General features: G+C 30.3%; 2 protein-coding genes and 1 long non-coding RNA gene across 6 annotated transcripts in view; 2 read left to right on the forward strand and 1 right to left on the reverse strand.

Annotated features, from left to right (window-relative positions):
• Tspo (Translocator protein) overlaps positions 1–12,259 on the forward strand; it is a 35,909-nt gene extending 23,650 nt beyond the window's left edge. For all 3 annotated transcript variants that reach the window (XM_075376281.1, XM_075376267.1, XM_075376275.1), the window contains exons 4-5: positions 4,543–4,637; positions 10,761–12,259. In XM_075376281.1, the coding sequence (XP_075232396.1) occupies positions 4,543–4,637; positions 10,761–10,958 (293 nt within the window). In that variant the 3' untranslated portion in view covers positions 10,959–12,259. The remainder of the gene's footprint in view (positions 1–4,542; positions 4,638–10,760) is intronic.
• A 1,349-nt stretch (positions 12,260–13,608) lies between these two features.
• Positions 13,609–25,668, forward strand: LOC142330855 (uncharacterized). Of its 2 annotated transcripts, XR_012757855.1 has the most exons (3): positions 13,609–13,740; positions 22,793–22,953; positions 24,812–25,668. It is a non-coding gene; the product is annotated as an uncharacterized LOC142330855 (long non-coding RNA). The 2 variants fall into 2 exon arrangements; XR_012757856.1 differs by lacking the exons at positions 22,793–22,953; positions 24,812–25,668 and adding an exon at positions 19,579–19,753 and having other exon boundaries at positions 13,615–13,740.
• Positions 22,821–26,423, reverse strand: part of LOC142330835 (uncharacterized) — a 159,688-nt gene continuing 156,085 nt past the window's right edge. Inside the window, exon 16 of the mRNA XM_075376295.1 lies at positions 22,821–23,093. Within this exon, the coding sequence (XP_075232410.1) occupies positions 22,821–23,093 (273 nt within the window). The remainder of the gene's footprint in view (positions 23,094–26,423) is intronic.

Below are 26,423 nucleotides of genomic sequence, written 5' to 3' on the forward strand. Positions count from 1 at the left end.
TTTACGTAAATCATAGATTTTTAAAACTGTTCTATAATAAACTCATTTTGATCAACTACTGATCACAATTAAGAATAGTTTCTGTATTTTTACTTTTAAACAATATGCATACATATGCAATAAAGGTAACTTAAATAATCATATGCACTTTATCATGAGAAGTAGATGTGTACAAACATGTCTATAATGACATCATGCAGACTTCTGTTGTTGCCTAATACAGAGCTTAAAATCTTATTCAGTGTAGCTTAACTTGTTTATATTGTGTTTGTTTCACAGAGTTATTAGTGTTTTGCTATATTTTCATTAATTCTTATAATACAAAAGTGATTTTACTTGTTTTTATTTGCTACAACATGGCTTCTGCAAAGGTTTGTGGATGTTCAAATCATCCAGACAATTTTTGTTATGTCTGTGGTAAATTTATGTCTAAATCTCAAAGAAAGACTATTTTGGAATTTATAAAAATAGCTTATAAATTTTATTTTGATTGTGCTCTCTGGGATCAATATAAAATCTGGGCATCTCATATTATTTGAATATCATGCTCAGCAAATAACTGAATGGTTGAAGGGGAAATGATGAGGTAAGCCATTTGCTGTATCAATGGTTTGGCGTGAAGCTAAGGACATCACTGACTGCTACCTTTGTTTGACAAATATATTTGGATTTTCATTAAAAAATAGAAAGTGTAAAGCCGGTAACATAAAGAGAGACGTTACTTTTATCTGTACTATCATCTAATCCAGTATTGCTAGAAGAACAATCTGAAAATGAAACAGATGATGTAGAGGATGTTGAAGAATTTCTTTTTGTGTCTGATAAGAAATCTTATTTAATTCAACATCATGAACTTAATGATTTAATTTGTGATTTAAAGTTATCAAAGCAGCAAGCTGAACTTCTGAGATCTAGATTGCAACAATGGAATCTTTTAGTGGAAAAAACAAACGTTACTACATTTAGAAGATGAAATAAAACTCTTTCAGCTTATTTTACTATGAAAAATTCATGATGCATTTGTACTGATGTCGATGGCCTATGAAAGAGCTTGGAATTCAGCATATTTCTGAAGAATGGCCTCTTTTTATTGACTTCTAAAGTTAGCATGAAAACAATTTTATTGAATAATGGTAACAAACAGCCATCAATTCTATTAGCTCATGCAATCAACATGAAAAAAACAGTATGAAAGAAAGATACGAAACTATGGCATCAGTATTAGAAGCAGTAAAATACAAAAAGCATATGTGGCAAGTTTGCAATGATCTGAAAGTTGTTGTGTTACTTCTTGGTTTAGAAAGTGGACTTATGAAATATTTTTATTTTCTTGTCTTTGGGATAGTTGTGATACTACAATAAGTCATTGCCAAGTTAAGAACTGGTCATTGCAGCAGAACTTTGTGGCTGGTGAAAAAAATGTAAAGCATTCATCATTAATTGAGAATGGTAAAATCATACTGCCACCACTTCACATAAAACTTGGACTCCTGAAAAATTGTATAAAGGCACTAGACAAAGATGGACCAGGATTTAATCATTTAAAAATAAGTTTTCCTAAATTGAGTGATGTAAGCTTAAGGTGAGTATATATATCAGTCTGAAATCAAGAAACTGCTTAAGGACTCAACTTTTGATGATAAACTTAGCAAATGTGAACTAATTGCATGGAAGTCCTTCAAAGATGTGTCAGTGTTTTTTTAGGCAACAGAAAAGTTGAAATCTATGTTTTTTTGATTTGCTAGAAAACTACATATGTTTAGGATGTAGGATGTTATTAAAAATTTATTTCCTATACTTCCACCTAGACTTTTTTCCCAAAAATTTAGGCTCTGTCAGCAATAAGAGTAAGAGTTTTTTTTTAAACTCTTAATTTAAAGACATTTTCAGTGATTTAGACTTTTAGAAACTGTTATTTTAATGTTGTATTAATTGATTTATTTCAGTGTATCTTTGTTTGAATAAATGAAAATTTAGTTGATTCAAACAGATTTTAAATGAATACACATAAATAATAATTTTTTTTTTAAATATTGATTTCACAGTGTTTATTCATTGATTGGTAAATAAATCATATTTTTCTAAAAAAAACATGACATATTACACAAATTCTGATAACAGTTTTGAATTGAGTGTACCCCAAAATTAGTTAAAATCATGATGTACGATTCCAGATATACAAAAATCTTCTTTTTTTGGCTAGTGTTATTAGCAAGAAAAAGTACTTGATACAAAATTATCTTCTGGGGACTTAAATAAAAAATTAGCAGTTGGTGGAATAGATTTACATTTAACAAATGTCAGATGCTGACTTCTTGCAGCTGAATGGAAAGCTTGTCGGCCAGGTAAAAAGCAGTTTTAACACCAGCAGTGTGCAAAAAAAGGCTCTTGTCAGCCAAAGCACATTCTAACTAGACTAAAGAGGGTTGGAAAAATGATTTCTTTTCTGATGAGTCACATTTTTATGTTCAGGAGCAAAGGGGTTCCATATATTAGAAAAGTATCAGATGAAAATACGTCATTGGCTCATATCCAACAATTAGTTAAAACATGCCAAGAAAAAAATGTTTTGGGTTTGTTTAACATTTGAAGGGCCTTATTCATTTTTTCCAGTAGAATGTCTGTTGAAAAATTATAGATATATCAAGATTCTGAAGAAAGGGGTTGTGTCAGAGCTTCAGAACAAATTCCCACAAGGCAACAGATTGTTCCAAGGTTGGACAGTATGCCATATTGCCAAAAAAGTAGAAAAACGTTTTGAAAAATGAAACATTAACGTGCTCCCCTGGCCAGGCAACTCCCCCGACATAAGTTAACTAGAAAAATCTTTGGGCAAAATGACTCACAAAAATTGACCTCATTAAAACAATAATATTGGTATGATTTCATGACGAAGAAATAAAAAAAAAGTGTACTAGTACACTTGTTGAATTGTTGAATTGTACAATTGTACGCCAAATTGTTTAGGTATAATTTAAAAAAAAAAATAAAGTTAGTTTTATTAAATAACATATGCTCAGATTAATTTTCCAGCTGCTGTATTTATAATGAGCCAAGTGCTCCTTTATTCTATTTTTCTTTTTTGTTTACCCTTTCTATCCTAAATTGCAATTGTCACTTTTACATATCATATATTTTATATATATATATATATATATATATATATATATATATATGTATATCAAAGACAGAAGTATAAAAACTATTTACCACCAAGAGTACAGAATTTGATAATGCTTTTTACCTTATGTTATTATTTTTTTCTAATAGTGTTTTCGAGGTTTTCCCTCATCATCAGTTAAAATTTTTCCTTCAAATTATACATTAAATGCAAACCATTAAAATAACATAAAAATATGTAGTCATAAATATTAAAAATATAAAATTAAAAAATTAAATTTTTTTTAGCAGTACAGTACTGTTTGTGTGGCTAGCCACATAATAAAAACAAAAATTAAATTTTTTAATTTTATATTTTTAATATTTATAACTACATATTTTTATCTGTTATAATTTTAATGGTTTGAATTTAATGTTTGATTTGGAAGAAAAAGTTTACTGATGAGGGAAAATCTCGAAAGCGCTATTAGAAAAAAATAATAAGCCTAAGGTAAGAAACATTATCGAATTCTGTACTCTTGGTGGTAAATGGTTTTTATACTTTTGTCTTTGAGATATTAGTACAGAGGGGAGTATAGACAAATACAATAACAAAAGAATCGTTTTTGCTAATTTAATATGTATATATATATATATATATGCCTGCTATTTCAAGGGGTTTAGCTTTATTTTCAGTGTTTCTGAGCTCAGGAACTAATTTCCTAGAAGTAACGATGAAAATTTTCAAGCTAATTTAAAAAAACCTTTTTACCTTGTTATACTGAGGGCATTATGTTATTTTTATTCATGTTTTCTCCTAAACTTCTCTATTCATAAGATAAGATTGTTTTGCTGGATTTGTTAATTTTTTTGTCAGTTTTTTGTTGTGTGTTGTCATTGGTCTTTCTAGCAAATCATTGAACTTAACTTCATTTCTTTGTGATGAGCTTCCAGATGAAGTGGTACCAGGTTTGTTTTGTAAACCATTGCATTAAAAGTTGTCACCTTAGCTATACAGGATAAAAAGAATCATTGGTGATACCAATTATTTATAGATATATGATATGATCATATATAGAAATAATTATGAACATTTTAATAGTGTAAATAATTTCTACACATGCAGAATTTCATCAAAGTTAAAAAAAAGTTCTGTGTTAGTATTAAAGTGTGGCCCTCTGGAAAACCCCTTCTAATTTATAGGTATGTGTGTTCTTGAATTTGTGTTAGTGATGTGTATTGCCTTTTTGTGTGTAATTGAAGTTTTGTGTAATTGGAATTATTTACTACAGTTTTATTAGTTGTCTTCCCTTTTGATGTATCTAGGTTTCTTTACCTTTCCTTTCACTCTGCTTTTCATCATCTTCTGTGGTTAACGTTTTTCTTTCATTTTTGTTGAATAGCTTTTTGCTGTAATAACTGAAGCCATCTTTTTATTTTTAGGACCAGCTCAACTGCCCCTTACACTTTATGGAAGTCAGTTAGCTTTGAACTGGTTGTGGACTCCTATATTTTTTGGAACTAAATCAATTAAAGGGGTAAGAATATCATTATTTTTTGGTTGTAAATTATACCTACAAGATGGTTAGATAGTTTCTGTGTGGTATGATAGTTTATGTAAAATTTTTGTAGTAGTGTGTTAAGTAGTTTTTTTTTGTTTTCCAAATACATTTTTGTATGTTAATTTAGAGGATATCATAAGGAAAGAATTCCTGTTCTTCTTTCCAGATAAACACTCCTTATCTTCCTCCATACACTCAATCTATTGGAAAGCAGTAACAGGTCACACACTGATATTCCTACCTTATGATATCCCTTAGCCTCTCTTAATGCAATATATTGGAGTATGCTTCTTCGTTGTAGAATTTTTTTTATGTAGAACATATGAAATAATAACTTCAGTATAATTATAGTTATAAAATAATCAAAAATTCTTCATGCTTTAAAATATAATCAACTTTATTATTTCAGTTAATCTAAACATTAATTTCCTACTTTAAATATTGCTAAAACAGTGATTATAATATATATTTATTGTAGTTTAAAACAAAGAACATTTACAGATTAAAGAGATTACTTTTTTTTTCTTTTTTTAATTTATGGTTTGTACGTAACAAGAAACAAATTTGATAAAAATTCCAATAGTCCAATGAAATTACACTTAGAGAAAAAAATTGTTACCTGGACGCTTATAAGTGGAAATGGTAAAGGGGCTTATAATCAATGTAAAAAAATAAATGCGTGAGTAGAGGTAGTGTAGGGGTGATTTGGCGGTTGGGAGGTTGAAAAAAATGTTTTTCCAATACAAAAGTTGTAGATTATGCAAAAATCAACAACTTTTGTAGAGGTCACATTGTAGAGGTTTTACATAACCTCAACATTTTCGAGAGAAATGTGAAAAAATCTATTTTTGTTAGTTTTTTATTTTTTATTTTCGCAAAAATAATTTAATTTTGGCAAAACTTGGTGAAAGTATGTCTTTCTGTGTCTTAAATAACCACAAATTTTTTTGATGTCAACTTTTGTTGAAAATCACAAAAATACCATTTTTCACCCTTTTCAACCCTCCACCAATCACCACCGCTCATGCATCTATTTTTTTTTAATGTTTGTTATAAGCTCCTTTACCATTTCCACTTATAAAAGTCCAGGTAACAATTTTTTTTCCTCCTCTAAATGAGTTATTTTGCTTGGTCTACAATGGAAAGTGTTTATTTCTGTAGTGAAAATAAAAGCGTTAAATTTAGTACAATAGTATTATAGAATTATATTAAATCAATAAATTTTGAATTTAATTTATACTTAAGAAATACAGATAGATTTTTTGTATGTTAAAGAATATTGTGGAAAATATAAAGAAGTTGGCTTTAACAATAGTAAATCATCAGTACCGCACACTTTTGTTAAAAATCATTTAAAGTTACCCATTTTTACTAGTTATTTTCTTTCATGTTGATTCAAACAACGATCCTGCCATTCCATTGTTGGATGTAGTACATTAACATAGTTCAACAAAAATCCTCTACACCATTCAAAATGGTATTGAACTCATGGCTGCTATCATTTTCAATGTTATAATAAACTCTTCTTTAAGAGTAGAATTAGGTTTATTCTGTAAAATTTCTTTTAATGTTAGATATTTGTAGAATTCATTTTTTGTTTTTTTGACTGAAGTAAGCATCTAAACTATTAGGCATGGTTCAAGTAAGAGGAAGGCATGGGGCCGATTGATAACAAATGAGAACAGTTGAAAAGATTAAAAATTTATTAATGGTTTCAAATAGTTATATATTTACTTTATTTTCTACATAATCACCATTTCATTTCGAAACTGCTGATATTGTGATACAAGTTTCTTCAAAGCCACTATAAAATTCTACTGCCTGGGATTGTAACCACTTTTGCACCAAAATTTTACTCTTCACTTTCCTTGAATCATTTAGTTGAGGTGTATGAAGAGATGATATTTCTGGGTGTGAGATCAGGATTGCAAGTGGGATGATCAAAATCTCCCATCTGAATTTTTGAATTGTTTCTGTTGTGCATGCAATGTTGTTTCTGTTGTGTGTGAATGAACGTTGTTATGAAGAAGACTTGTAAGGTGATGGATGTCCATCCGTCATATCACAAGGTTCCTGAAATTAACCAAAAGCACACCCTTTTGGTCCCAGAATATGGTTGTCATGATTTTCCTTCATGATTAGGCTTGTTTGTTTTCGTTCAGTTTAGGTGAACTGGAATGACATCTCCGCATGATTTGTTGCTTTATTTCTTCATTAACATACGAAATCCATATTTTGCTACCAATCATGATATGGGAAAAAATTTGTCTCCCCTGTGGTTAAACCAGTTCAGAAAAGCATGTGCAGATGTCATTCTTTGTGAGCACTAGTCTACACTTTTGGCATTCTTTGTATACACAGTTTATATCTTTAGTGTCACTCACAATTCTTACCAATGTTGCCTTTGAAGTTTCTGAAAATTCTAGAGAGATAGCTAATCATTAAGCAGTAATTTTCTCTCACTTCTGCATTCACACGTTCAATGAGTTCGTCAGTCTGGACACTAGGCCTGCTAGACACTTCTGTTCATTGTAAAATTTGAACAACCTTTCTCACGAACCATTTGAACCATTGCCTCACTTTTCCTTTACTCATTGAAGTAGGGCCATATGTTTAACACAATTGATGGTGAATTTCAGTAGCATTTAGAAATCTGATCACTGATTGAACTTCACAACTGGCAGGATTTACTGTTACCATTCAATTTAACACACTGTCTTGCAAAAGCAAACAACAGTGAACTGATGAAAATGTAGCAGTAACATGTTCAACCAACCACTTAAAGCTACTGCGCATGCATAAATCTACCAGTGTTGTCAAACACTATTAGTAACTCATTGGCCCTTGCTTTTAAACTTTGCCTTGTATTTTCAGAAAATTTTTTAAAACCAGTATAAAAATCATAAGCATAGACTTATAAATATAATTATGAAATCACTACATTGTGTAATTTTTAGAATAAGATTGTTATCGTAAATTGATTTCATAATGTTATAATAATGAATTAGTGATAAGTACAAGTAGTTTATTTATATATGAACAGCTAAACAAATGATGTTTAAAGTAACATTGTAAACCACTTAAGACTATTTGTTGTGTTATTATTAGTAAATTCTTGACATTAAAAGTAGTATTGCATGTCAGATGAAAATAGTCTGAATAAAAACATTGACATATTTCAGTTTATCAATAGCAAACATAAAAAAGATATAAAATTAAATTGTTTATGTTCATTATATTAAAAACACACCTCTTATTTTAAAAACTCACAAACCTATACAGACTTTAAACCAGTCTCTATTAAAAGAATGGATAAAATTAAGGATAGATTATTTTACGGTGACCAAATTTTTTTAATATAAAAATAGAAATTATTACTTCGTATGTGAGAAAATTGAGAGCTACGAGGGTTATTTTTTTTTCAAGGTCTGATCGGTCATGAAATTAAAACCACAGTGAAAGTAAAAAATTTTTTATTTGTAACAAGTACTTACATAGTCGCCACTCTGATTTAGACATTTGTCGTAGTGTGGTACCAACTTTCCAATATCCTTGTCATAGAACGGAGCTGCCTGTGTTTCAGTCATGTTTCTATGCTGGTCTGCAGCTCGATGTCTGTGCCAAAATGTTGTCCTCCTAGCTAGCGTTTCATGTGAGCAAAGAGGTGAAAATCGGATGGAGCCAAGTCTGGGCTGTATGGTGGGTAATCAAACACTTCCCAACGAAAACGCTGCAGAGCCTCTTTGTTACAGCTGCAGTGTGCGGCCGAGCATTGTCATGGAGAAAGACAATGCCTGATGACAACATTCCTCACCGCTTATTCTGAATTGCCCTTCGTAGATGTTAAAGAGTCACGCAGTATGAGGCTGCAGTGATGGTCGTGCCACGTTACATGAATTCCATCAAGAGAACTCCATTCCGGTCCCTGAACACAGTAGCCATACACTTTCCATTGGAGATGGTTTGCTTGAACTTCTTTGGTTTACTGGGAGAATGAGAATGCCTCCACTGTTTGGATTGTTCTTTTGTTTCAGTTTCGAAATGGACCCATGTCTCATCCCCTGTGACAATTTTGTTCAAAAAATCTTCTCCTGCATTGTGGTAGCGCTGGAGAAACATTAGGGAGGCGTTCATTCTCATTATTTTGTGATGGTCGGACAGCATCTTGGGAACCCATCTCGCACACAGTTTGAGGTACTGAAGTCTCTCACTCACAATGGTGTAGAGAGCTGACCTTGAAATTTCAGGAAACGAATCGCTCAATACAGAAATTGTGAACCGACGATTTTCTCGAATTGCCTCATCCACTCGCTCAACGAGATTGTTGATTGACACTCGCTTCCTCTCCTGACTGCCTGCATCATGAACATCTGCACGTCCTGCTTTAAAGTTCCTGCACCATTGTCGCACTTTGCTGTCACTCATTGAAATTTCACCGTACACATTACTTATTCGTCAATGAATTTCAGCTGCATTACAGCTGAAGAAATTGAATTACCGCACACACTTCACACTTGGCGGGAGATGCTATTGTAGACATGTTTACGTGCTAGCTGCGTGTTCAGAACTAAACAAAATGACGGCATGATTGAAGGCCATACTAGAGATGCTGCGCAACACATACGCGCAAAGGTTCATCTGATTTTTGCGCGGGTTTTTATTTTGTGACCAATTGGACCTTGAAAAAAAAATAACCCTTGTATTTGTAGTCTGAAATAATTGTAATAAGGGGAATAACCAGGTTCAGTATGGTTTGGCAAGGGCATGACATCCCACTGGCAATTGATTAAAAGAATACTGTTAATAAACTGAAAGCAAATTACAACTCTAATCACAAGCTGGCGCCATAAATCATTCAGATTTTAAATTGTGACATACTACGAGGCTTGGCTGATAAATTTTGCACATACGTGCGTAGCATGGGAATGAAATAAAAAATGAATAAAAGTACAGTGCCTTTGTTACAAAATGCAGTATTTATTTTTTAATACAATCCCCGTTTACACTAATATACTTTTCCCAATGTGTGACAAGTTTTTGCATTCTTTCCCTGAAAAATTCTGGCGATCTTTCACAGATCAAGTGGCCACAACTTTTTTACCTTATCATCAGTGGTATAATGATTACTTTTGAGATTCCTCTGATGAAGAGGGAAGAAGTGGAAGTTGCACAGAGCCAAATCCAGCGAGTGTGGAATAGGCTCAAACTTCAGCTTGCGAAGAGCCATCAGAGAGTTTGTGTGGTACCCATCATGCACAGATTTTACAGTAACACAGTTGCTTAATATGGCCTACTTGTTCTTTAGGTATTAGGTATGCCTAACTGAATAGTGATGCATTGTTAGGTGATTCAACAGTCACTTTGAAGCAAATCATCCATCTCCTTTCGATGTTTCTTATCAGTCACAGAAACTGGTCGTTCACAGAAAGGTGCATCCTCAATTGTCGCTTTACCAGTTTCACATTTGTGAAATTTCAATGCCCACCTATTCACAGTACTTCTGTCAACAGTTTCACTACTGGAAACCATTTTTAAATGATGAAAAATATTTGTAGGATTTACATTTTCTGCTGTTAAAAATTTGATCACTGCACGCTGTTTTAACTGTGTTGTCATATTGGCTGTACTCGACTCCATTTTAACTGCTACTGAAAACAAACCGGTAAACAGATTTCAACGCATTATCTCAGGTTTGTAGAGGGAGATTTTAGCTATCATGTGCTGCCATCCCCAACTCGATAGTACCTTTTGTCTCCATGTAGCATGCTAGTGTGCAAGATTTATCAGCCGAGCCTCGTATATTGTCTTAACTGTTATTTATTCATGTCATGTATAACATGTGTCTCTACTTTATTTAATACTTAGACAAAGAGAAGTCATTCAGTGGAAACTAGAATTGTATTTACAGTAGATTGTTCAATAAATAATTGCTCTAAAAGAACAATAAAAAAAATTGTGATAGATTCAGATTCATCATAAAAATGCATATCCATCTGTCAAAATCAATTTAACAAGCATTGTTTTTTTTTTTTTATTGTTAAACATTAGACATTTATAACTGGAGAAAATTGTTTATTAATTAAGTAATATTATTTTCAGGGTCTTATTGATATTATTCTGTTGGATATTGCTGCAGTTGGGACTGCGTTAAGTTTTTACAATGTTCACAAAAAAGCAGGGTATTTACTTGTACCATATATTGCCTGGTTAGGTTTAGCTACAGCATTGAATTATGTTATATATCGTGATAACCCAAAAGTTGAGAAAACAGAAAAACCAAAGGAACCAATTAAATAGTTTTTATTTCCAGGTCAGTAGTTTATTTATTAGTTGAGTAATAGATATTAGTTTTGTAAGTTCTGCATTTGTATTTTTTGGATTTTCTATGTAATTATTTTCTGTGTTTAGAAATGAAACATACTGGAATGATATATATTATATTATTTTATATGATGTGTAGTATATTATATGTAGCAGCATTTTAATAGTGATGGTATATGGTTAAACTTGTTTTTTATCAGCAGATTTATACAAATATATATAACTATGAGCATGTGTTGCTATTAATTAAGAATGATAGGGTATAACTTACATATGCTTATTATTTTTTTGTAGAATGTGATTGTATGATATTATTTTCCATTTTATGTTTCAACATGATTATGATGTCTTTAAGTGATTTTATTTTAAAAATATAATTTCTGCTTCTGTTAAAAATAATCGATTATTGCTGTGTATTATAGCTTTTTTTATTATGATGGTTGTAATGTTTTGAAAATGCATATGAAGGAAGTTCTGATTTTTTTTTGAGTAGTCATTATTAATATTGGGGGAATAAATATCTCAGTTTTAAACTTAAGGCAAATTTAATATCAGTTGCCATTAAGGAAAATTTTTTTTGAAATCTGCCAACTTAGTTATTATGATGGTTTTGAATGAGGAACTTTCTGATTGATAAGAGTCCAGCAACTTTGCATGATTGTATTTTTATTTTGGAAAATTCTATACAATTGTTATTTCAAGATTCAGTTATAATAAAAAAATTTTAAACTTATCTTTTCTATTTTTTGGTATGTTATAAATTATATGAACTTTTGGATTAATAATAAAATTAATAACTAATTAATTAAATTAATTAATCATCATGTATTCAATTATAAATAATTAATTTTTCGTTGTAGTTTTTTATCTACTGGGATGAGTTACATGTTGTTCATTATTATTATGATTATGTAGTATAGTTCAAAAATATACTGTTCATGGTATCAGATGTGGTTAATCTCTTTTAATGTTTAATCAGTGTAATGTTTGGAGCAGATTTCTTATAAAAATATTTATATTGCCCTAAATGAATACTAGTTGAAAAATATATATGATCAAGATTTTTTTATATTTTTACTTAGTAGCTTAGCATAGTTTTTAAGATAAGTGTTAATCATCAATTTCTAAAAACATTTATTTATTTTGGAAGTATCTTTAATGTTTTTTTTCTCAATTTTTATTATTGTAGATGTCATTCTTTTAGAATATACATTTATTAATACCTTACAGTTTGGTTATGATGTACAACATTTTGGTTAAATATATGTTTGCTTTTATTTTTAGTTTCTTATTTAATTACCCTGACCTTATTTTTTCAATCCTTTTGCATGATTAAATTTTTTTTATTATGTCTTTAGCCTTCAACCTAGTTTGGCTAGTTTAGTTATTTGTAATTTTTTTTTAATTAATTACTGATGATTGATTACTAGCTTCTGAATTGTACAACATCTTTTGGCTTGGTTATAAAAATATGAATAAATTGCTTTTTGATTCATCCTTCCAGGACCAATAGTTTTTTAGTTAAAATAGGTGTGTGCACCGGAACAAAAATGGCTGCCACAGGTAAACTGCTTAAATAAAAATAAAAATAGTTTTAAGGTCCTGAATCATGTAGGAAACAAGTGGGTAAGTTTCAATTTTTTTTGAATTGCTCAAGCAACCCAGCTTATGCTTTTTGGGACACTTCAAATGGAGTGACCCAAAATTTATCTGTTATAATAAACCATCTGTTTATTATAACTGCTTTAGAATAATTCTTTTTCCTTCATTATCGCATCACACATGTTTAATAACACCCTTACATCTAACTACAACCGTTTTTTTTTAAATTCATAAGATAATTTATCCACATCTTCATTAACATATATGGGCAGTGATGCATCCAAAAATTAGATTGTTTAATAATATTATTTTTTAACCTGTATAATGGTAAACATTCAGCTTTATCATTTTTACTTTTATAACTTATAATAATTGGAGCATGAAGTGAATTTCTTTTCAATTTAGAAGATAATAAAGATCTATTTTCACATCAGCAAATTTTTAGAATTTTAGGAAATGGATCCTCATTTCTAGTAAAAAGGACATTAGTTTAGTAAAATTTCTCATTTTATTGGTGATCTAATAGTAAATAACTGTTTTCATCAGTTTTACATTTCAGTTTATTATTTTTATTGAAGGTGGATTTTCAATTTTGAAATTGGTTATGATTATTTTCAAACATAAAAAAACTGGAACAAATTTTCTCCAATTGATTTCACATGTGCTTACTCTGAATCAGATTTAATATTTGATACTTCTTGCTTAAAGCTTTCCATTCAATAAAAAATTCTTCTATCCAATATTATATTTACTATGTATAACAATATTACATTAAAATGTTATGCACTGTATTCCATCTATTTTGTTTGTTAATTATTATTAATTAAACTCTTTATTTATGTTTTAAAATAATATATTAAATGTTAACTATTGAAATAGATCATAAGTAAGTTTATTAAATAGATAATGGCCAAGAACAATGGCTGTTGATTTATCTTCTTGTTAATCACTGTTACTGTGAAGGTCAACCTGAGTTATTCTTATACTGTAGATTAATAAAATTGATTCATAACCATCGCTTTAATTTTAATTTCAGTGAGTCTAGACAATTTTGCAACTTCTGTTCTGTATCATCTAAGGACACAAAATATCTTCAGATGGTGAGAAACAACAGTTTAGCAGAACATTGATGAACTGCTAATTGTTCCATTTTAAGGTTTGTTTATTAGTTGGTGGTTATTGCCTTTAAATTTCTAAATATAGTATAATGTGTATACACACTTACATACTAATTATTATAAATTCAGTTTCAATTAAAGTAATACTTGGCCGAAAAAACCACTGGAAATTTATATGTAATTCTGTAAATTTCATACAGTATAATTCTGTAAATTATTTACCGGATGCATTTTTGAATATTGGAGTAAGTAGCAGATAATATGTTATAGTCTTTTTTTATTTTTCTCATTAACCATTAAGTCTACTGAAAAAAATAATTTGAATCACAAATACTTAATTAAATTCTCTGCTAATTTAAATTGTATTATTAAACAGCCTTGGCTCTTTTTATCGGTATCATTTAAAGCATAGATAAATCAAATTTTTATTTTTTGACATCAGTTTTTGAGTGATAAGATGCTCTTGTGTAATTTCTTTCTTTTCTGTGCTAAACCCTTGGGTACAAAATATCTCTTACATCCTACATTCTCTATCTGTTATACAAATTCAAATTATTGTTTCTGTTATAATTTTTATCTTCTCTATATTTCCTTCTAATATCAAATTAGCAGATGTGATACTTGGCGATTAAGGCATGCAGAGTTAGCACCCTTCATGACTACTACAAGATTCTGCTTCAAACTTTTCTCTTCAGTTCATCTTAAAACGTGTTATTTCATATTCAACCAGTTAATTTCATTAACCCAATTAACTTTCAGCAGTTTTCTGCAATACTGCACTTACAAGCTGTGTTTGTTTTTGTGGCTTCTTTATTTTTCATGTTTTACAATTATTAAAGTGCTCCCTTCCATGTGACAAGAGAACGTGAAGAGTTTTTTTTTTTCAAGAAAGATGGATGCTATACCTTACTCCAGTGTAAGGTTACCACAGTAAATAAGGTAAAATATAGCCATGACTAAGGCTTTCCTCATTTCTCATTACCGGAATTTGAAAATAGACAGCTTTCAGTGTTTTATTACAAAATTCATTAACTGTTTTATTTTAGTAATAATTAAATTTTACTTTTAAAATTTTATGATGTAGCTGGCATGGTCATTAACTAAAAAAAAAATTATGAATAGTGCATTGAAACTGCAGGTATATTATTTAATTTTGGTGTTTTATAAGAAAGAGTTTATTAAACATGCCGTTAGCAATTGGAATTTTATTCTTATTTCATTCTCTTTAATGTGCAGATCTATTTCCCTGGAGTACCAAGGGATTTTAGTACCATCGGTTTGGAAGAGTTAATTTGTCTTATATAGATACAAAATTAATTTAAATTTATAATGCTTTTATAAGTTTATCTTTTATCTGACAAATATAACAAAATCATTCATTACAGATTTTTGACAGAAAAAAAAGGTTTTGCCCTATTACAAAACAGCATGTTTATTTATATTGTTTATTATTATTATTATTATTATGCTTTTACGGCCATCATGGGACCACTTAAGTCAATTTTAGTTGGATCTTTTCTGAGAAAAGCGTGTTATTTTACTCTTCCGAGCTGCCCAGTATTTCTTCATCCATTCAGATCTTGCTTTCTTTCCTTCATCCGTAAACACCCTCTTCGTTGTATTTTGTCGTTTGTCTGTCTTTTGTTTAAATCTAATGCTTTTGTCTTTTAGCTTTGTAATTTTTCCAGTTTTATTCTGCAGGTCAGTCAGGGAAATTCCCAATTCTTTCATATCTTCTCTAATTTCTTTGATCCATCCTGCTTCTAGCTTTTGGAACCAGAGCTTTTCAATGATATTTCTTGACAGTCTTGTTTCCGGTGTCCTTATGAGATGACCAAAGAAAGAGATTCTTTTTTTCCGCATAGTATCAGTAACAGGCTCTATCTCTCGATACACCACCTCATTTGGCACAATCCACCATTGGCCTTCTTTTTGGTGTTTTTTATTGACACACGTTCTGACAATTCTCCTCTCTATTTTCAGAATTTTTTCAATTCGGTTTTTCTGAGTGATTTTGAAAAGGGTCTCGCTTCCGTAGGTGACTTCTGGCTGTACTACAGTTTTATAATGTTTACGTTTTGTTTTAGCAGAAAGGGATTTTTTGTTATATGTTGACCAAGATAATTTTTGGGATTTAATCATTTTATTTGTCCTGTTTTGCCATGTCACTTTTTCATTTAAATTATAAGTTATTATTTCCCCTAGATATTTAAATTGTTTTACTATTTTATTTTTCTGATTGTTTACCGTAATGTGCTCTATTACCAGAGGATCTATGGCCATTAGTTCAGTTTTTTCAAAAGAGATTTTTTTTTTGTCTTCAGTCATTTGACTAGTTTGATGCAGCTCTCCAAGATTCCCTATCTAGTGCTAGTCGTTTCATTTCAGTATACCCTCTACATCCTACATCCCCAACAATTTGTCTTACATACTCCAAACGTGACCTGCCTACACAATTTTTCCCTTCTACCTGTCCTTCCAATATTAAAGCGACTATTCCAGGATGCCTTAGTATGTGGCCTATAAGTCTGTCTCTTCTTTTAACTATATTTTTCCAAATGCTTCTTTCTTCATCTATTTGCCGCAATACCTCTTCATTTGTCACTTTATCCACCCATCTGATTTTTAACATTCTCCTATAGCACCACATTTCAAAAGCTTCTAATCTTTTCTTCTCAGATATTCTGATTGTCCAAGTTTCACTTCCATATAAAGCGACACTCCAAACATACATTTTCAAAAATCTTTTCCTGACATTTAAATTAATTTTTGATGTAAACAAATTATATTTCTTACTGAAGGCTCGTTTAGCTTGTGCTATTCGGCATTTTATATCGCTCCTGCTTCGTCCATCTTTAGTAATTTTACTTCCCAAATAACAAAATTGTTCTACCTCCATAATCTTTTCTCCTCCTATTTTCACATTCAGTGGTCCATCTTTGTTATTTCTACTACATTTCATTACTTTTGTTTTGTTCTTGTTTATTTTCATGCGATAGTTCTTGCGTAGGACTTCATCTATGCCGTTCATTGTTTCTTCTAAATCCTTTTTACTCTCGGCTAGAATTACTATATCATCAGCAAATCGTAGCATCTTTATCTTTTCACCTTGTACTGTTACTCCGAATCTAAATTGTTCTTTCACATCATTAACTGCTAGTTCCATGTAAAGATTAAAAAGTAACGGAGATAGGAACATCCTTGTCGGACTCCCTTTCTTATTAGGGCTTCTTTCTTATGTTCTTCAATTGTTATTGTTGCTGTTTGGTTCCTGTACATGTTAGCAATTGTTCTTCTATCTCTGTATTTGAACCCTAATTTTTTTAAAACGCTGAACATTATATTCCAATCTATGTTATCGAAAGCCTTTTCTAGGTCTATAAACGCCAAGTATGTTGGTTTGTTTTTCTTTAATCTTCCTTCTACTATTAATCTGAGGCCTAAAATTGCTTCCCTTGTCCCTATACTTTTTCTGAAACCAAATTGGTCTTCTCCTAACACTTCTTCCACTCTCCTCTCAATTCTTCTGTATAAAATTCTAGTTAAGATTGTTGATGCATGACTAGTTAAACTAATTGTTCTATATTCTTCACATTTATCTGCCCCTGCTTTCTTTGGTATCATAACTATAACACTTTTTTTGAAGTCTGATGGAAATTCCCCTTTTTCATAAATATTACACACCAGTTTGTATAATCTATCAATCGCTTCCTCACCTGCACTGCGCAGTAATTCTACAGGTATTCCGTCTATTCCAGGAGCCTTTCTGCCATTTAAATCTTTTAATGCTCTCTTAAATTCAGATCTCAGTATTGTTTCTCCCATTTCATCCTCCTCAACTTCCTCTTCTTCCTCTATAACACCATTTTCTAATTCATTTCCTCCGTATAACTCTTCAATATATTCCACTCATCTATCGACTTTACCTTTTAACACATTATTAGATTTTAATTTATGTACCCCAAAATAAAAGAGATATGAAGCCCTATCTTTTGTGCTAGGTTTTGAAGGCTCATGATTTGTGTTTTGGCTTCTTGAATATTATTTGCTAAAAGAGCGAGGTCATCTGCAAACCCTAGGCAATTTAGTGTGATGGAGTTTTTCTTAGTACCCATTTTTATATTTTTGGGATTTATTTCATACCATTTTCTCATGACAAATTCGAGGGCGCAGTTAAAAAGGAGTGGTGAGAGGCCGTCTCCTTGCCTCAATCCAGTTTTTATGTAGAAGGGTTGAGAGAGTTCACCTCTGAATTTCACTCTGAACTGGGTATTGGTTAAAGTTAATTTTATCATGTTTACGAGTTTAGGGTGAAGGCCCAGGTTTCTCACAATATTCAGCATGGATGGTCGGTGTATACAATCATAGGCCCTTTTAAAGTCGACGAAGGTGATTATTAGTTGTTTTTTCCGTCTTTTATATAAGTCCATCATAAGTTTTAGGGATATTATTTGCTCCGGGCAACCTCTCCATGGCCTAAATCCCTCTTGGTATTCCCCAAGTTCCAGTTCAAGTTGGTCTTTGCATCGGTTGTATATATTCTCGACAGGATTTTGTATGTGCAATCCAGGAGAGATATGCCTCTGTAGTTTTCCAGATTAGTTTTATCCCCTTTTTTATGTAATGGATGAATGAGGGCTGTGGTCCAGTGTTATGGAAGTTTTTCTTCGTTCCATATTTTCACGAGGCATAGATGTAGGGAAGTTTTGACTGAATAAACTGATGAGTGTTTCCAGAGTTCTGCGAAAAGCTGGTCTTCTCCGCTTGCTTTGTAGTTTTTTATTTCATTTAAGGCTGCGAGAACTTCATGAATTGTTGGCGCGTTGATATTTACCGGTGAAATTTTAACTGGAGTTTCAGTGTCAATCTCAAAAAGCTCTGGGGAGTCGTCACAGTTGAGGAGTCTATTGAAGGTTTCTGCCAAAATTTCAGCATTTTCTTTATTGGTGTGGGCCATATTTCCTTTTTTTCCTCTCAGCATAAGGGTGGGTGGTTCATATCTTTGAAGAGCCTGACCAAAAATTTTATAATAGTCTCAGGAGTTATTTCCTGGAGTTATTTTCCTTTGTTTGGTGAATTCATGTTTAAATTCTTCAGTTTTCTGGGTTTGGTGGTTGATCCAAGCCCGGTGTCGGTCTTTGAATGCTTTGTCACATTCTTCATTCCACCATTGGTGTTTTTTTCTTGGGTTTATAGGGGCTAGTTCTTCAGCTACTTCTTTCAGTTGGGATGTCAGTTCTTTTAAATTATTAGTTAATTTGATTTTTTTTTTGTTGTTTCTTCAAAGATGGCATTGTTTATTAATTTATGTGGATCATAAGCTTTTTTGTTTTTAGGTTGGGATTTTTTCTTTTTATGCGGGGTGAATTTTATTTTAACTTTAATTAAGTAATGGTCCGATCCAGTATCTGTTCCTCTCAAGACTTTTACATTATAAATCTCCTTGTGATGATTCCGGTCCATGCAAACATGATCGAGTTGCCATTCCCCTTTTTTCCAATCTGGGTGTTTCCAAGTCTTCAATTTGTTTGGTTTTCTCATAAAATAGGTGGATTTTGAGATCATATTATGGTTTCTGCAAAATTCGACAAGTCTTTGGCCGTTCTTGTTAGTTTTCTTCTGGGCAGGCCATTTTCCGATAATATCACGATATCTTCGTTCTTTACCAAGTTGGGCATTAAAGTCCCCTATTAAAATCTGTTTTATATTGTTTATATTATATATTTATATTGTTTAATATGTAAATTTTAATTTAAAAAAAATGTTTTTGAGTTTTGAATATACGGATACATGCACTGTTTTCATACATTATTAGTTTATATTTTTTGTTGTAAAGTGTAAATTTGATAATAATATCTGCAAAACTTTTTTTTTAGATGTGAATGGTATATAGTAAACAGAAATCAGCTGAAAGTGGTTTTCCTAATGAAGAAAGGATGGAAACTGTTTATAGATAAAAATGAATGCCAATCTTATAAACTTACAAAACTTTGTTTTATTATATTACAATTATAATTTATAAAGATTATTACAACTTTTTATTTACATGAACTAATTGCTATATAATTTATTTACTACATAAGTTAATTTACATCACAGACCACAATAAATTTTAAAATATTTACAAAATTTATATAAATTACCTGAACAGCAATGAAAACATGCATTTTTTAGTTTAAAAAAACTTGAATTAAAAGTTTCTGGGTATATTATTTTAAAAAAATTATGATACATCATTGTTTTTATAACTAAAAAAAATTCACTACAAGTAATTACTAATAGTTCAGATTTATTATTTTCTAAATAGTTGCTGTAACATTTTTAAAAGAGTGTTATAGCCAAATTACACTTGTGTTGTTTTGTATTTGCTTTAATAATACTAATTAATAATTTTTATAAGTTTATTTCTTGTGTTTAGATACAAACTTTTCAGTCAATAGAGTTATTGCTGTACAGATTACAGTAAAGGTTCTCAAGCTAAGAAACTTAAAATTTATATCACACAGCCATATAAGTTTCTCAGGTTGAAATAACCCTTCAAGTTGTATTTACTGAAGGCCAGGTATTCTGAGCACTTCTTCATCTTATTAGATGTTTTAATGATCATTTTAAAAGTGACAGACAAATAATTAAATTTATTAGTTGGTAATGATCATACTTCCAAAGTCAGAATAAAATAAACTATTCTTTTTCCCTTTAATGAAATTATGGGCTCAACTTCTACGGTCAATAGCCCAAATGGAAATTTGTAGCATATGAAAAATGCCATGCTAACTGGGATTCAAACCCGGGACCTCTGGATGTAAGGCTGAGATGTTAAAACTCTGCCACAATCGGCAGTAGTACTGTATTCTGTGTAACAGATCAGATAAATAAAAGAGCACATGTCTTATCTGGGCAAAATAAGAAACCCCAGATGGAATTAATTAATTATTCCATTTTGGAATAATATAACTATTTTAATCATTTATCAGCATTAATTATAATCACCCAGATCTAAAACTTATGTAAATTTAATTTCTTTAATCTTGAAGTGAGAGTTATTTTAAAATTAGAATAGGTTATTTTATTAAAAAATAAAAAAAAAATAAAAACCTAGAAAATCTGAAAGCTGAATAAACGAAAATATCAGTACTGTAGTTAAGGTTATCAGTACTGTTTAAGGTTCAACCTTCTCTTGATTGAAACTAATATTTGGGGAAAGCTAATAGGCGAGTCGTAATGAATTCATTATGTATCATTTGGTATTTAAAATTTTAATAAATATATTAGTTTATTGAATTACTTGTTAAATTATTTTTCTTACTTTGATTATGTATCTTGTTATAAAGCAGCTGAGTGATATAACAGAACTGAATTGATACAGAAACAGAATATTAATATTTAATTCAAAATCGAACTGAATGGTTTTACAATCATTATAATATATTACTACGTTAGTAGTTAGGTTTTGCAGATTTATTTACATCAGTATTCAGGAGGAGGAGGAAGAAGGAAAAATTCTATCTTGTGCAAAAGAGCTAGAGGAGGAAACAAAAAATATTAGCAGCAATGTCTTTAAAACTGCGAGAAATAAAACCATTAAAATTAAAAATATAAAAAAAAAATCAGAAAATGGAAATATGTCAGTTGTAGGGAGCTGGAGAATTTTGAAATTATCAAAGGAAAGTTAAAAAATCATTACATAAAACTTTATTTTACATTTTTTGAAAATCAAAATTCCTTGTTTCTTAAAATATTAGAAACCTTCTAATATTAAGAAAAACCACATCCTTGGTTTGTAGTGAATTTCTTGTTTTATTGTATGAAAATTAAAAACAAGAGAATTGATAATATTTAGTTAAAACTTCAAGGAATTGAACATAATGTGAAACAAAACTTAGAGATGTATTACACGTAAACCAATAATCTATGTAATTGATGAGCTTCCTAACTTTCACATGATTTTTGTTTGAAGTAAATAAGTTAATTAGTTAAGTTATAGGTATTAATGCGTTAATACGACATCATGCGCTTGTACGGGTACACGAGTTCTTTTTTAAATAATGTTGTGTACCCGTAGCAGTGCACTCAGTCCATTAGTAAAGTGTGTCGTGCACCCAATGGGTACATGTTTTCACAGGTTTCTTATAGCATTTATTTTTAGTCAGGCTATACTGTAGGTGTTTAAAATCATTCAACGGCATATTGGAAGTGTCATGAAAACAACTATATAATACAAGTTTACAAATAACTATTTTATTCAGGTAAATATATATTATTATTAGTCAGGTGTCTGCGCAACTAGTGGTGTTCCTAGTGGCAGGCCTAGAGGAATAAGAGAGTTCGTGTACCCGTGCGGGTGCATGACGCCCAGGAGTTATATATATCATAAAGGCACATCATACACCTGACAGGTACACTCAAAAAAGTGAAGAAAAAACATATGATTGGAGTTTTATTTTTTTGAAATTATGCTTGTTTCATGTATTTGTCAATAACTAAAAAATTTCTGGATTTTTGTAACTATACGTGTAAATAACTACAGCAATTAAAAAACCTATGTATTTTGGCAGCCGTCACAAACGTTTTAAATGAAGCAAGACTTTTAGTTCAACTATTCTTTTAGGACAATTTTAAATATATGAAAATTTCTGTATAAGTTACCCAAAATGATACATATTGATTTGTCAAGTATTAAGTTTCTAATCCTAAGGATTGGTTTTTTATTTAATAAACTCTTTTTCCTGACTCCCCCCTAAGCAGAAATAAAGAGAAGGGTTGTTTGACATAGGCAATTTTATTCACTGCAGAGATGTTTCAGTAACATATGTATGCTAGAGAAAAAAATATTTACTTTTGGAATTTGCAGTTAATTGTCCTTAGAGATATTTCAGGAGGATCAAGTTATTACATTTTATAATTAAATATACTATTATATACAAAGAGTTTATACCATAACAAATAAACCTATGCTTGTAGAAATTATGTTTATTGTTTTGTTTTCATCATTTATGTACTCTATTACATTAACATATAATAAATAAAAGCAGTTGTTTCAGTCAAGAGATTTGCCGGTACTCATTAAAGCTACCAACAGTTTTGTTTCAGTCATGAGATTTGCTGGTACTCATTAAAGCTACCAACAGTTGTGTTCATCACTACCATCGCTACATTCCATGTAACCATTACATACTCTGGCAAGTGGAAGGCACTCACCTAGAGGACATCGATGACCATGACATGTGGCATGTGATTGATGAGTTTGAAGTGTTAGTTCTGAATTGGCTATATTATTCTGAACCCAGCTTAAGTAATTCGAAACTTTTGTGTAAACCCCTGGTCTGTTTGCTCTTGCACAACCATAACCATTACTGGTGACTCCTAAAAGAGACCATCGTCCATCGGTTTCCTGAAAAAATTTCATTGTGTTGTTAAATAGAGTTCATTAAATTATAATTCCCTTTTAAATAGTATATTTTTTTGCTACTAGTTTTTGTTGGTAACTGAAATTTCAGTTACCAAATTTATTTGGGGATGGTAATACGCTGATATTTTATTGTTAGCAAGACTATGTGTGTGTTATTATTACTTGCATAGTGTTTGAGAGTAATGGGTACAGCAGAAGCAAACAACTAGTGTAGTGTTCTTGTGTTTATTGTGAAATGAAAAAAGTAGTGATAAGAAAACACGTGTTTATAGCTGATATAAAATTGAAAATTGACATGAAATGTTGGAATCTCAAAAAAAAGCTAATTTTACATAGGTCTTGGTGAAAATCAACAGTAATATTTTTTCTCGCCATCAAAAATTTGATCCAAGACTACTGAATGCCAAATTCTGGATTTTAGCATTCTCATAAAATGTTTAATTTCATTGTTCTGTAAAACTTCTTATAAAATAAATATAGCAGCTCTATTAAAACAGTGCTGATTAACTAGAAAATAACGTTATGGGATTTATTTATTTCTATTATTTTATACTTTGCTGCATAAAGTTACATCCTTAATCATAACATTAAAAAAAAATTGAATAATAATTTCTTAAAAATATAATAGAACAAAATGTGTTCCTATTAAACTCAAGTAAAAAAAACCAAGGCAAAGAAAAACAAATTAAATATTTTTTTCTTATATCTAAATAATTGAAAATTCCAGAAACAAAGAGCCTGCTTTTAGGAAAGGACAATATTGTTTGTACATACAATGATATTTGTGCAGGATACAAAGATTTTTGTCTATGGCCAATTTTATTAATTGTTCTTCGCCAGATCTATGAAAAATAAATTTTAATTAATATATGGGCAATGTACCATTTCTATACCAATTTATTGTTCTCTTATTTATCAGTGCTGTTCATTAGAAATACTTATTTTGTTACAAAAAGTCACAGAATTATGTGAACCATAATATGAAATATTAAGTGGGATGCTGCTTTATTTTCTTATAAGAAAATAAAGTTTATTTAAGAAAACTCTATTTTATAATAAAACTATTTCAGAACTAAAGAAATTGAAGGGCACGTAGAAGTATGGTGCTAACCCACACTTTATGAAAATGGAGTTTTTAACTTTTTAAAATCTTCATATTTTAAAGTATAATGAAAAAAGCTATGTTGCTACCATTGCTCTAAATCCTCTGATAATCATATATTTTTCTCCCACTCAATATATGCTTCCTTTGGCAAGAACGTGCTAACCTATATCAAGATTGTGCTAACGATACCAATCTGAATGCTCTTAGAGAAAACAGTTTGTGTTAAATGATGTTGAACATATTTTAACCAATGATAATAGTGACTTGGATCTAGATTATCTATCTGAATCATCATCTAATGAAGAAAATCAATCAGAGGTTAGTAAAAATGTTTAATTTGTGTTATTATTAGGTTGCTATGGGTCAAACCCTTCTTTCACCAAACCTAAATCTTTTTGTTGGTTGATTACTTTAATATAAAGTAATATTAACCTAGTTTGTTATTCTCTCTCATTTATTACTGTTTATTTATTTACGGCTTTTTATTTTATTTATCAATTGTGATTAAAATGAACAATACAATTTTGAGCTGATCAATATACTTTATTTCAATTTATGTATAACAGCTAAGTAATCCGTTTAATTTTTGTTCCAGATGGAAGCAAACCCTTTATGACCTATGGTAATAACTCCTACTAAATCTAGCCCGAGCAGATAAAAAATTAATCCTAATTTGTGGCAAAAAGTTTAACAAAAAAGCATATAAATAAAGGGCAGCAGTATGTCACATATAAGAAGAACACAGTTCCTGGAAGAGAGGTTGGTAAGCCCTCTAAACTGCTGGAATAAGGTACATAATGAAATTGAGCATATTTTAATTCATTTAAATCATGGGATTTGGGAGATTATTTATCACAAAATATGTGCTTATTACAATGTGAAATAATACAATTGTGAAATAGAGGCTAAGAAACACTTTAAAAAGGTTGAATGATCAAGGAGAGGTTTTACTTTTTATACTTTATAAAAATTAATAACATTGAGACAAAAATTTTTAAAGTGATGTTTTTAGCAGTACATTGGCAGTACATTAAATTAATGTAAAAGTGAATCAGTTTTTAATTTCAACCTATTGTAATATGCCAAATATTGGGAGAAATGGGGAATAAGGTGCTAACCTATACAGTAAATTATATGGCAGTTAATTTAGGTTCTATTTAACTGATGAATAAGTTTTTCTTTAAATTTCACTCATATAAAAAGTGAAAGCTGTAGAAATGCTATGCCATAAAGAAAATAGCTTGATATTTATTATTCCGATTATAACATTTTTTAAAAACTTAAAATTGATTTTTCTCAGAATCAGTTGAATGTGGGTAGCACCTTATTTCCCTGGGCCCTTCATTTATATTATTGGAGTGTTGTATTTGAATATATAAATTTCACTTTCCTGATAACAGTGCTGAATTTTTTTGCTCAGAATTGTCATTTATGTTTAAAAGGAGCAATAAAACAGAGTGAAATGGCATGTTGATTTCTTTTTAATAACAAAGCATTTCATCTGCAAAATTCACAACATTATATCCATATTAACTGAATCAAGTTTGTTTTGATTTTTTCTTGGTCCCATAACTATTGTCAATAGAGATCCCATTAATACTGTTAGACTAAAAGTTGATATAACTTTTGAAGTATGTACTTCTTATGTCATTTGATGTTTTGTAAATGAAGCTTAATTCCCTGAAAGATTGAACACATAGTTTGATGTTAAAAAATTATTTATGCATACCAAGTTATGTTGAAACATGCTAAAGTTGTAACATAACAGTTTTAGTAAGTGGCCAAATGTTATAATTTGGTGGACTCAGTGAGGTTTTATAACTTATGTTTTTTCTTCTGATTGCAATAAAAAATTACACAAAAGATCTTTCAGTATATTTGAAATTAGTTAATCTTATAAAACCCTGTTTAATCAGTGTATATCCATGATACTGTGTGATTCTGGACACTTTACAATTGTAACATGGACTTACATACCACAACAATCAGTGTAACAATGTAATTGTTATTTATTTTAAAATATTGTGGGAATGTTTGTAAATAGACACACACACACGCCCGCCCGCGCACAATAACTTTAATTATTTAAAATGAATTATTTATGGAAAGTAATCCTTGTACTAAAAATCTTTACATGATGGAACCAGATTTGGTCTCTATAACCAAAAATTCAATTAACCAGAAGTTTCTTTTGATAACTTAGATTA

This window comes from Lycorma delicatula, chromosome 1, assembly GCF_047948215.1.
Source record: "Lycorma delicatula isolate Av1 chromosome 1, ASM4794821v1, whole genome shotgun sequence".
Lineage (NCBI taxonomy): Eukaryota > Metazoa > Arthropoda > Insecta > Hemiptera > Fulgoridae > Lycorma > Lycorma delicatula.